General features: G+C 43.0%; 1 protein-coding gene across 2 annotated transcripts in view; it reads right to left on the bottom strand.

Moving 5' to 3' along the window:
- Positions 1 to 13167, bottom strand: part of MIB1 (MIB E3 ubiquitin protein ligase 1) — a 476845-nt gene that overhangs the window by 264764 nt on the left and 198914 nt on the right. For both annotated transcript variants that reach the window (XM_053714972.1, XM_053714973.1), the window contains exon 9: positions 3292 to 3425. In XM_053714972.1, coding sequence (XP_053570947.1) covers positions 3292 to 3425 — 134 coding nt within the window. The remainder of the gene's footprint in view (positions 1 to 3291; positions 3426 to 13167) is intronic.

Here is a 13167-nt window from a genome sequence, read left to right as displayed (position 1 = left end):
GGAACAAACAACAGCTTAATAGCTTGTTCTATGGCGAGTCACCACCTAGGAGCAGCCTCTTTTCGCCCAGTTCTGCTTTTCATGAAAGGAACACTTTCCTGAAACATATCAGTTTGATCCCGCCAAGTATGGTCAGTCCAGCCCCAAAATACCAGGCAAATCTTCTTTGAACAAGGAACATGACAACCCCAGATGATAGTTTTGGCCTCTTATGGGCCTCCTCAGTGAGGTGCAGCCATATTCCTCTAAGCTTCACTGGGCAAGGAGTCCACGTCTGGTTTCCCCTATCACCCTTAGGGAGACCTCCCCAGGGTCATAATTCAAATGCATACAAAGAGAGAAGTGCTCTACCAGGAATGAACAACAGCTCAATAGTTTGTTCTCTTGTTCTTATTATTCTCCATAATAATATCCTGCAATAGTGTAAAGTGAACACAAGTCTAAGAACTTCAGTTAAGACGGTATAGAAAAAAAAAACAAGATAAAAAGTACAAAAATGTTTTAGGCAGACTAATGTGGCATGCAAGGAAAAACAGAGTTTTACAAAGTTGTCAGCCAATTAGTAGAACCCAGTACACAACTAAATAAGTGTCAGAAGCGCTGTAGGAATAGCGAATATACTGTTCACTACGATTTCCAAAGTGATTTGTAAATACAAACAATAACATGCACACCGAAAAAAAAAAACTTTGCTCATGATATAGAATAATCTCACCCCTCTGGTGAAACAAACCGTGAATCCGATTGTAGTGAGACATGGACGCCCCCAAACTGAGGAAGAAAGAGAAGGCAACCTGCGAGCTTATTCTGGGAAGGCGGGAAACGTAACCCCTTCCGGACTGACATTGCACACTGTCCCTCTGCAAATTATAAATTAATAACCGCCAGAGTTGGCTCAATATTCCTGCTGTAAGTTCAGATGTATACCGCTCAGTCTTTTCAAATCTGAGCAAGTACACAAACTGGCAGCTGTCAAATTGAGCGAGTACACAAACTGGCAGCTGAACCTAAGCTTGGGACTACTAAGGAGGCAAAGCTGTAAAACAACTATAATAAAGCAAGAAAAGCTAATAAAGGTTTACCTTAAATAAGGAAAAGCAGACATATGAACCTGTAATGCGTGGGAGGAAAATACTTAAAACTCCGGAGAAGAGAACGCTCGCACAGAGGAAAGGTTTTAGGCCCGGGAACAAAACAAAATGCTAACTGCAGGATGCATGTAAAGAGGCCAACCAAGTTAATGCATAAGACACTACATATTTGTCAAATAAAAAGTGCACCTAACAGACACAAGTACAGACCATGAAAACAGTCTGTTATTTGTATGGCTGTTAACTCGACTGAGATATCATCTGGCTGTATGCCGGCTATGATGCACATATGGATGCACCCCCCTAAAAGCCTGTATGAAACACACAGAAAATACAGACAGTGAGCTACGCCTGGTACTTGTATAACTGTGAAAGCAGTGGAGATTATCATCCTGCTGTATATGCTGGCTATGATGTACATATGCGTACTGATAGCTTGTGGGCTCTGAAGACTTGCAGGTACTTACCCAGATGATGTCCCCTCCACTGTGCTTATCTGTTAATAATCCTGAGGATACAGTAGAGAGCACATCCTGCACTGTAACCGACAGTGGAGGATATACTGAAAAAGTACATCAGCATGGGCAAAACAGGAGGAGGCATAAGGAACTTCCCAGCAACACCCGTGGCAGGTTTGTGACCACAACTCCATAGAGAAGATTTACATTGCACAGCAAAGTACTCTCCTATTTCCCTCTCTTCTAGGAAATATCCATTTAGGAAACACTGAGATTAAAATCCATTAAGTACAGAGCATGCCTGTCTCCTTAGCTAGGCAAATAAATACTGGGAGGGAATAGGAAGTGGGAGAGATATTAAAGCTTTTTACTGTAGGGTGTCTGATGAATACCCAACAGTAAAGAATTTTCGTGGAATCTCACCACCATTAGAAAGAAATAAACAATATACAAGAGTAGCATCAACACAAAGGTACATGACAGCTCGATGGAGACATCATAATGAAAGAAACAACCAACTCGACAGACTAATGTCCTCAATTTAAAGGCAGTCCATGCTCTTCACAAGTAATATTATCTACTGAAAAAAAATAATGGTTGAGATAACGTCACAATAACAAATATCTGCTGTAAATAACGGTTCTGAAAAATTACAAAGTTGTATGCTTCTTCTATTAATTGTTGTACAAAACAGGCAACATTTCACAAAAACAATAATATATAAAAAATTAAAAAGAACTAGACTAAACAAACCCAATGGATAGGGCTACAACAGATTAACAACCTACATGTAAAATATATTAATCTGGTATAAATTTAATCTATCCTAAGAAATATTTGAGAGAGGAAAAAAAGGGGGGGTTTCAGAGGGAAGGGAAGAAATATGTGAGGAGAGTGTAGGGAAACAAAGAGGGGGGTCGCACAGTACTATGAGACACGTGGGGCTTGGCCAGTTGTCTACTACAGCCAATCTAAGGATTGTCAGAGGCCAACGAATCCCAAGGTTTCCAAATTTGTCAGTGTCGGTCAATTTGTTGAAGTTGTCTATAGACATTTTCATCCATGGATTTGACGTAGGTAATGTTTTCCAAGACTCCTTGCCATCTAGGAGGGAGGGCTTTTTTCCAATTTCTAGATATTAGTTGTCAAAATTTAAATTAAGAGACGCTGGATTGTTTTAGCTAATTTATCTAGTGCTATATGGAGAAGAGCAAGATCAGGGCTGGAAATGTTCGTTAGTCCCAATTGGGCACATAAGTGTTTAGCCTTCACCCCGTATGGTTGTAAAACGGTACAGGACCAGGTAGGACCCTTCATTCCACAATTTCTCCAACACTCTGGGGAACTCAAGGGATAAAATTTATGTAACTTGACTGGTACTAGGTAGTTTTTTTTATTTTTTATTAATAAAACACAACATGATCCCCTGACACTAATTTAGAACATATGAATATCATGGTGGCATGGTATGCAAATTTCTCATCAAGGACACTCTTTACAACTTGATTTATCTCCTTTTTTTGCCACAAAGGGAGCAGTAACTAACTAACCTTGTTTGGATGTTATTACTAACCTTTTAAAATAAATTAGCTTTTGTCTGCACCCTTACTGAATGATCAGTCTTCATTGGCAAGTGCTACTAGAAAAGACTCAAGATATATACATGAAATCTTCCTTCCCAATCTGATTTACTGTGTAAAAGTTACAGAAGTATTTCAGAAAGAAATTAGAAAAATGCTCACATCCACATCCTGTCTTTTGAGTAAGTCTTCTACTTTGGCTACATCCCCATTTGCAGCTGCTTTAACCAATTCTTCATTGAGGTCTCCGGATTCTTGTGTTTCAAAAAGCTTCTTCAACAGTTGTGACAATCTCTCTGTGGGTGAAAAAGTGAAAATCTATCCACAAACAGCAGTTGCCAATATCAAGGTAAAAAGAGAAGAAAAAAAAAAAAAAAAAGATAAAATGTTAAATGGACATAATGGTCAAAACGGAAAGAGCTATCACTGTTTCAGTGACAAATGCACATATGCAGTGTGTTGAATGAGGGTGCACAAGGAATCCACAGCATGTGTGTGTAAGCTTCTGTTCTGAAATAGCAATCACATTTTTTTTCAAATATAATTATATTGCAAAAATGGTTCGATTCAGATTAAAATGCACTTGTTCACATTTCAATTTTGATTATGTCCCTTAAGGTATTAATATATTAACTGCTGGTTACATTATCGTCAGAAAAACTCCTCAGAAATGAGTATATTTTGTAGATCTTTTGGTTTTACCATGCTGCTTACTAGTAGATTTAAAAACAAAAACAAAACAAGAATGATGCCACTATCCATTCAAAATTATGAAGGTCAATATAATATATTAAGAAAATACATTTAAAGGGACAGTCTATTCCAAATGTTTTATTGTTAAAAAAACTTAAATTATGCTTACCTGATAATTTTCTTTTCTTCTGACGGGAAGAGTCCACAGCTGCATTCATACTTTTGGGAATTCAGAACCTGGCCACCAGGAGGAGGCAAAGACACCCCAGCCAAAGGCTTAAATACCTCCCCCACTTGCCTCATTCCCCAGTCATTCTGCCAAGGGAACAATGAACAAGTAAGAGAAATATCAGGGTGAAAAAGCTGCCAGAAGAATAGAAACTAAAATACGTCCGCCCCATAGGTAAAACGTGGGCGGGGAGCTGTGGACTCTTCCCGTCAGAAGAACAGAAAATTATCAGGTAAGCATAATTTAAGTTTTTCTTCTTAAACGGGAAGAGAACAGATGTGGTCATTACTTTTTGGAAAATACTACCCAAGCTATAGAGGACACTGAATGCAAACAAAGGGCGGGTACAGAAGGTGACACCTTTCGAAGGGCAGCACAGCCTGAAATTACCCAACACCCAATAAAAAACTGTAACACTTAGAAACAAGGGGTTAAAAACCTTAAGAACCAAGTAACTGCCCATCATTTAAACAACCTACAAGGCCGTGTTAGAGCCCACTCGGATCCCTAGATCCATTGAGCACAAAAAAACCCAGAGGAGCCAGATCCCGCAGGCTTTCCGATCACACGGAACTAACCCCCAACCCGAAGGAAGAGAACCTTCAGCTACCCCCGAGGGGGGAAAAAATGGAGGGCCATAAGATATCTAAAGGACCAACAACTAAGGTAAGAAAACCTCAAAACGACTGAAGCGAACCCAAGATTGTAAAGACAACTGCCCAGGGAAATGAACTCCCTAGAAGGACAAGGACTAGAAATCAACTTCACACCTATGAAAAGGCGATCACAAGAAGAACCAAGGTCTATCTTCAGATCTCTGACAACACCATACGACTTATGGTGCTCCAAGAAAGCCGTAAGCTCCCTACTGTACCCTAGTCTAGCGGACACAACAGCTAAAACTAGTCAAACATAGGTAGCATATAAAACCGAAGAAATTCGGAGCCTGCAGAAAAGAATTAGAAAAAACAAAACTATATATCCTATCAGAGAAAAAATGCTAGTGAAAACACACAGCCACCTCTGACCAAGAACTTGCGAGCTTCTGCCTCAAGGCAGCAAAGCTGACCCTAAGCCAACGTGGGAGACAAATATCGAAAACGACTCTCGTCCAGGAAAAAATCCAAACCTTAGAAGAACATCCAACACCAGCAGCCAATGAAAGCAGTGGAGGGATAAAACACTGTGAACCCCCCACCGGAGGCAGAAACCAGGATAGAAAGCTGCCACAGCAGGCTTCAAACTCCAAGCCTTCAACTACTAGGCAGGCTAGGTATACCCTAGGCCACATCGCAGCAACTGGAAGTACACGGTCATGATTCAACAGAGCAGCCAGATCCCTGACACCCATTCCGAATACCAAAAATACAAAATTCTCCGAACCACACCTCAGAGGAAAAAGGGAGGGGCCAAAAGGGAACAAGCCCATGGGAGAACACCTCCCATTATTTAATCTCGCTTGATACCACAAGCAAAGAAAGACACTACGTGCTTGGGTTCCAGAACCCCTACACAGCTTCCTTCCAAAGGACCACTCCCAACCAAGGGAGATGAACTACAGCGTCCCAGTACCAGAATCCAGTCCCAAGACCTCTTGCATGCAAGGAAGGGCAGAACCACTTGTAAAACGAGAAGAGAAGGACCTCTGGGGCTTCATTTATACTGTATTCCAAAAAAAAAAAAAAACTCCCCAAAGGAGGGCAAACTCAAAGGAACCACTTCCCCAGCCATAGGCATGGAGAAGAGATGAGAGAAACGGTAGAAAAACAATTGATAAAAGACCAATTCAGCCCTACCGACAGCTCAGTTGAAACAAACAACCACGAGCCCACATCAAGGAGCAATAGCTACCCCTGACAACAACAATAAGATCCCGACTGAGACGCAGCAAAACTAACCCTAAGGCAGTTATCAAATCTCCCCTGAAGGGACATGCAGGTGTTCCAAAATCGAAAGTTTTGATGACAGATGACGCGACCACCCAAGAAGGGAAAAAAGTAGCCCCAGCAACCTACGAGAGGTACTTGCGACTAGGCCACAAAAAACAGACATCCAGAAGATACCAAGAGTGAAAACGAAATTGCCCTCCTTCTGGTACCCCCGACGCCCAAAGGTCATCCAAACCCAATAGGAATGGATAAACTTCGCTTCCAAGGCCAAAGGACCTCTCACGATGAGCCTCAGCAGGCTCCGAGTCCGGAACCCCCTCAACAGTAGGAACGGGAGGCGGACCGATGCAGTCCCTCCGATTTCTAGAAATGGAGGCAACAAGAAAAAACGAACACTTATCAAAGTGAACAACCCAGCACTCGACAGGGTAACTAGCACACCGGCACCACGTGGGTAAAATGAACTGTAAGAAACAGTTGCTAGCGCCCGACCAGGACCCGTCTGGGACGAGAATGCTCCGAAACATTCCAAGGTACAAGAAAAATCTAAGCCCCCGAAGGGATCGATAAACTATAAACATAACTATGTCATTATATAGTACTGTGCAACTTCCGAGGAAGTGCCCACACGACCACAAAATCGCAAGTACCAGTTCCAGAGAAGAAACGTTCCCAAAACGGAAAATTATAACCGACATGAGCTTCGTAAAAACAAATTAAACACATCCTATCCGGATCAAATAAATGAAGGCAGCACCCGTTGGTGAATGCCCAAGGAGAATGGGCACGCTAACAGGACCAGCCGATCAGGGGCCCTATCCTCCCAAGCTCAGAACTGGAACAGATACTTAAAGAAAGGAAAAACAGACGTCAAGGAGATTGGCTTCATCCCCATACTTCTAACCCAGTTTGCCATTCGGCACAGAAGACAGAGGATCCCCCGGCCCAGTAGGACTGGGATCCTCCAGCACCGCCAAAACATGCCTTAGTTGTACACGAAGACGTGCCAGTCTATAACGGAAGGCAAAATGTTCCCCCGCCAGATCAATGGACGACCCCGGTCCCGAGGGAGAGGCCCCTGAAGCCTCAGAGGCCATCGCTTCCCCAGAAGGTCTAACAGACTCAGGCGATCTCACCCTAGACGGACCCTGGTTAACAGAACACGGACAGTATTTTAAAAATACTTCTCTTTGGAGATATAAATGTGCCAGCGCCATAGATATGGCCATGCGGAACCGTGCCGTAACCTCTGGAGGAAACAAGCCGCCTTCTGGAGCAGGAGTAATGGCCATCGGGACACCTGCTTGCGTAGCAAAAGAAGGTTCTGGGGCACGCGCCTCACTGGACATGGAATCCTCAGGGGTGGATGGCTCAACGCACACTACGCTCCCTGAATCGGGGGAAGAGAGTACTCTAGCACGGCAATCGGAACAAAACTGATGGGCATGGATAATCAGTACCATTTAATACTCCTCACAAGACGTATACTCCTAGTTGGAGATGTCCGTCTCTAAAAAAATCAGAATCCTCTATAACTTGGAGATTGCAAATATGGACAAAAGCTGAATGGCACCTTACACCCCCAATGGCTGTGGCACTCACCACCTCCAGTGAACCAGACAACTAACGAACAGACTCTCTCCATCGTCACTCGGTCAGAGTACGGAAATGAAATTAGAGCGTGTCAGGGTTTTTTCCCTGTTTTGTTTGCCATGTGCTGCTGGCAGCCATTTTACTCACCTCTCTTGTTGACTCTGGTGCATACTGTGTGATGCTGCTCATTTCCTGCACTTCCTTTTATGGCCAGACTGGTGTACATCATCCATGTGAAACAGGATGCAGTCTCAGAATTGTGATGTCATCACTTATTATTTAAAGGGCCTCTGTTCAGTATGCTTTGCCCTTGCATTGTCTCAGACCTGTTTGTGAGAGCTCCTGTGTATTACCTGGCTGTCTGACGTCCCTCCTGGTTCCTGATCCCTGGCTTGTTCCTGACTCTGATTCCGGCTTGTCTGACTACTCGCTTTGGCTCTTGACTCGGCTCGTCTGCCTTCCAGCTCTGGTTAAAAGAACCATGAAATGCTGTGTACATTTAGCATGACTAAGGGGTTAAACCCCGAAACGTTGCTGCTTTTTATGTAACTCCAAATAAAAGTGTTTTGTAAGTTTACACAGTGCTGGTGTCACATTTTCAAGATAGTTACGTTGGGGTGATTGCAGCTACCCTATACACCGTGCACTAGCATATACTGTGGTGCTGTGAACCATTGAACTGTTAGCCCTTCAAGTGTGACAGATAGTAGCATCGCTTCTGACATGGACTTGAGTGAATAAAGGCAGGCAGCGAAACTCGTCAACACTGATTGCCAAGGAGCTGTTAACATGAGTCGGGATTGTTTCGCAGAGACGACACTCTCTGCATCTCCGGACTTTCATCCATGCTCTCAATGAGAGGCTAACAGGATTACTTAAAACTCCAGTCCCATTTCGAAGAGTACTACCCTTTATAAGAGACTAACTTCAATCTTCAGACACTTCTCTGCCAACCTCCTGTGACAAAAGGCAAAGAATGACTGGGAGATGAGGGAAGTGGGGGAGGTATTTAAGCCTTTGGCTGGGGTGTCTTTGCCTCATCCTGGTGGCCAGGTTCTGAATTACCAAAAGTAATGAATGAAGCTGTGGACTCTTCCCGTTTAAGAAGAAAAGATAGATAATGCTTTTATCACCCATTCCCTAGTTTTGTATAACCAACATGGTTATATTAATACAATACAATAATAGCCTTTTCTGACAGCCCCCTGATCACATGACTTTTTATTTATTATCTATGGACTTGCATTTTATCCAATTAGTGCAGTGTAAGCCACAAACTTCGGGCGTTGGCTAAATGTTATCTATATGGGTCGCATGAACTAGTACTCCCCTGTTGTGAAAAGCAAATAAAAAAATAATAATGTATGCTTACCTAATAAATGTATTTCTTTCCGGATATGGCGAGTCCACGGCTTGAGTAATTACTGTTGGGAATATCACTCCTGGCCAGTAGAAGGAGGATGCAAAGAGCACCACAGTTAAACTGCTAAGTATCACTCCCTTACCCACAACCCCGAGTCATTTGACCGAAGGGAAATGGAGAAAAAGGAGTAACACAAGGTGAAGAGGTGCCTGAGGTTATAGTCAAAAGAACAACTGTCTAAAAATAAAGGGGTTGTGGACTCACCATATCCGTAAAGAAATACATTTATCAGGTAAGCATAAATTTTGTTTTTCTTTCCTAAGCTTGAGTAATTACTGTTGGGAACACATACCCAAGCTAGAGGACACGGAGAAATAGGGAGGGACAAGAAAGGCAGTCCTAAACAGAAGGCACCACCCACTTGAAGAACCTTTATCCCAAAAGAAGCCTCAGCCGAGGCAAAAATATCAAATTTGGAAAATTTGGAAAAAATATGTAGAGAAGACCAAGTTGCAGCCTTGCAAATTTGTTCCACAGAAGCTTCATTTTAGAAAGCCCAAGAAGAGGAAACAGCTTGTGGAATGAGCCGTAATTCTCTCAGGAGGCTGCTGTCCAGCAGTTTTATAAGCCAAACGATTTATACTTCGTAACCAAAAAGAACGAGTAGTAGCAGTAGCTTTCTGACCTTTACGTGGGGCAGAGGACTGGCAAAAATCCTTAGTCGCCTGTAAGTAGAATTTCAGAGCACGTACAACATCCAAATTGTTTAACAAACGTTCTTTGGAAGAAGAAGGATTAGGACATAGAGAGGTAACAACAATTTCCTGATCAATATTTCTATTAGAAATAACCTTAGGAAGGAAACCTAACTTATTACAAAGAACCGCCTTATCAGCATGAAAAATAAGATAAGGGGAATCGCACTGCAGAGCTGAGAGTTCCGAGACTCTTTGAGCAGAAGAGATAGCAACAAGAATCAAAACCTTCCAAGATAACAACTTTTAATGTCTATGGAATGCAACGGCTCAAACAGAGCCAGCTATAAAACCTGTAGAACAAGGTTAAGGCTCCAAGGAGAAACAACAGACTTAAAGACAGGCCTGATTTTGACCAAGGCCTGACAAAAAGATTGCACATCTGGTACATCCGCCAAACGTTTATGTAGTAAAACTGATAAAGCAGAAATCTGACCCTTCAGGGTACTGACTGACGATCCTTTTTCCAGGCCATTCTGAAGAAAAGATAAAATTCTAGGAATTCTAATTCTACTCCAAGAGTAGCCCTTTGATTCACACCAATAAAGATGTTTACGCCATATCTTATGGTAAATCTTTCTAGTAACAGGCCTGCGAGCCTGAATCATGGTCTCAATGACCGACTCAGAAAAACCACGCTTAGACAGAATCAAGCGTTCAATCTCCAAGCAGTCAGCTTCAGAGAAACGAGATTTGGATGAAGGAAAGGACCCTGAATCAGGTGGTCCTTCCTTAGAGGTAGTCTCCAAGGTGGGAGAGATGACATCTCCACTAGGCCGGCAAACCAGATCCTGCGAGGCCACGCAGGGGCCATTAGAATCACCAATTACCTCTCCTGTTTGATACGAGCAATGACTCGTGGAAGAAGAGCAAACGGAGGAAACAGGTATGCCAACCTGAAAACCCAAGAAACCGCCAGAGCATCTATCAGGACAGCCTGCGGATCGCTTGACCTTGAACCGTACCTTGGAAGCTTGGCGTTCTGACGGGACGCAATCAGATCTAACTCCAGCACCCCCCATTTGAGGACAAAGCTGGAAAACACCTTCGGATGGAGTTCCCACTCCCCGGCATGAAAAGTCTGTCTGCTCAGAAAATCCGCTTCCAAGTTGTCTACTCCTGGAATGTGGATGGCAGATAGACAGCAATTGTGGGTCTCTGCCCACTGAAGAATCAGAGTAACCTTCATGGCTAAGGAACTCAGAGTTCTTCCCTGAGATTGATGTAAGCCATAGAGGTTAATGTAGTCTCCTGGAAACTGATAAACTGGGCTGAGGACAACTGAGGACAAGCCAATAGAGCACTGTAAATCGTCCTCAACTCCAAGATGTTGATGGGAAGAGCAGACTCCTCCCGAGTCCAAAGGCCCTGAGCTTTTAACGAGTTCCAGACTGCTGCCCAGCAGGCTGGCGTCCGTGGTTACGATCACCTAGGAAGGTCTCAGAAAGCATGTGCCCTGAGACAGATGTTCCTGAGAAATCCACAACGGGAGAGATAAGACCCTTTTCCACCCATAATATCAGAGATAATTTCTGCCAAAACGGGTCCAAACAAGGTTTTGCCCTTGTAAGGAATCGCCAGAAGCTTGACTTGAGGAAACGTCCGCAGACCAGGATTTCAACCGTAACTAGAAGTTTTAGCTCCTAGTCTAACAACCTGTAAAATGGCATCTGCAATAAAGGAATTGGCCAATTTAAGAGCTTTAATTCTATCTTGAATTTCATCCAAGGAAGTCTCTTCTTGAAGAGAATCAGACAAGTCGTCGAACCAATAAGATGCCGCACTAGTCATGGTGGCAATACACACCGCAAGTTGCCATTGGAGACCTTGATGAACATAAATCTTTTTCAACTAAGCCTCAAGCTTCTTGTCCACCGGAACCTTAAAAGAGCAGCTATCCTCAATAGGAAAAGTGATTCTCTTCGACAGAGTGGAAATGGCCCCTTCAACTTTGGGTACAGTATACCAAGGGTCTTTAATGGAGTCCTCGACAGGAAACATTTTCTTAAAAATGGGAGACGGGGAAAGAGACACCCCTTGTTTCTCCCATTCCTGTGAGATAATCTCCCTAGCAAGGTCCGGCAAAGGAAAACCCTCAAAAGTGGAAGGTTCATCAAAGAAACTATCAAGTTTACTAGATTTCTTAGGAGTGACAACGACAGAGTCATCTGAAGTAGCTAAAACCTCCTTTAACAATATACACAAAGGTGTTCAAGCTTAAATCTGAAGGATACCACCTCAGTTTCAAAAGAAGGAATTATACTGTCCGAATCTGAGATTTCAACCTCAGAAAGTCCCGATGTATCTTTCTCATTAGACTTGGGAAGCAGAACTGAGGACAGGCACCTTACTGTCTGATTTCTAGATTTCCTCTTGCATTTTCCCTGTAATTTGGGAATGGCAGCTAAAGCCGCAGATACCGCTGATACCTGGGCAGCAATTTCTGCTTTTAAATAAACTCCACTAGGAGTTAGAGGAACCACAGGGCACTGCATGTGACGCCATTAAGGCTTGGGACATAGAAGGAGAAAGCTGAGGTATTATTTTAACAGCATCATCCTGAGAGACATTAGGATCAAAAATTATGTGAGAAAAGTTAAGAAAAAACATTTAATAAACATCAAATAAACTTCTAAAATACCCCTCAGGCAACCCCACACCTCAATTACTGAGGTGCCTTACCGCTACCAATTAAGACCGGATCACCCAGAAATGGAGAAAAACAACTTTTTCCTCAGAAACGTTATGAAGTAAAGCCGGTCATGTGACCGCAAGTGCCAAGATCAAATTACTGCTGCGACACAGAGAGGCACTACTTCCTGGTACACTGAGTACCAGAAAACATAATTTATGCTTACCTGATAAATTCCTTTCTTCTGTTGTGTGATCAGTCCACGGGTCATCATTACTTCTGGGATATAACTCCTCCCCAACAGGAAATGCAAGAGGATTCACCCAGCAGAGCTGCATATAGCTCCTCCCCTCTACGTCAGTCCCAGTCATTCGACCAAGAATCAACGAGAAAGGAGTAACCAAGGGTGAAGTGGTGACTGGAGTATAATTTAAAAGATATTTACCTGCCTTAAAACAGGGCGGGCCGTGGACTGATCACACAACAGAAGAAAGGAATTTATCAGGTAAGCATAAATTATGTTTTCTTCTGTTATGTGTGATCAGTCCACGGGTCATCATTACTTCTGGGATACCAATACCAAAGCAAAAGTACACGGATGACGGGAGGGATAGGCAGGCTCATTATACAGAAGGAACCACTGCCTGAAGAACCTTTCTCCCAAAAATAGCCTCCGAAGAAGCAAAAGTGTCAAATTTGTAAAATTTGGAAAAAGTATGAAGCGAAGACCAAGTTGCAGCCTTGCAAATCTGTTCAACAGAGGCCTCATTCTTAAAGGCCCAAGTGGAAGCCACTGCTCTAGTGGAGTGGGCTGTAATTCTTTCAGGAGGCTGCTGTCCAGCAGTCTCATAGGCTAAACGTATTATGCTACGAAGCCAAAAAGA

Source organism: Bombina bombina, chromosome 5 (genome assembly GCF_027579735.1).
Source record: "Bombina bombina isolate aBomBom1 chromosome 5, aBomBom1.pri, whole genome shotgun sequence".
In the NCBI taxonomy this organism is placed as follows: domain Eukaryota; kingdom Metazoa; phylum Chordata; class Amphibia; order Anura; family Bombinatoridae; genus Bombina; species Bombina bombina.
Note: the sequence above shows the minus strand (reverse complement) of the source record. Positions and strands in the feature narration are given on the sequence as shown.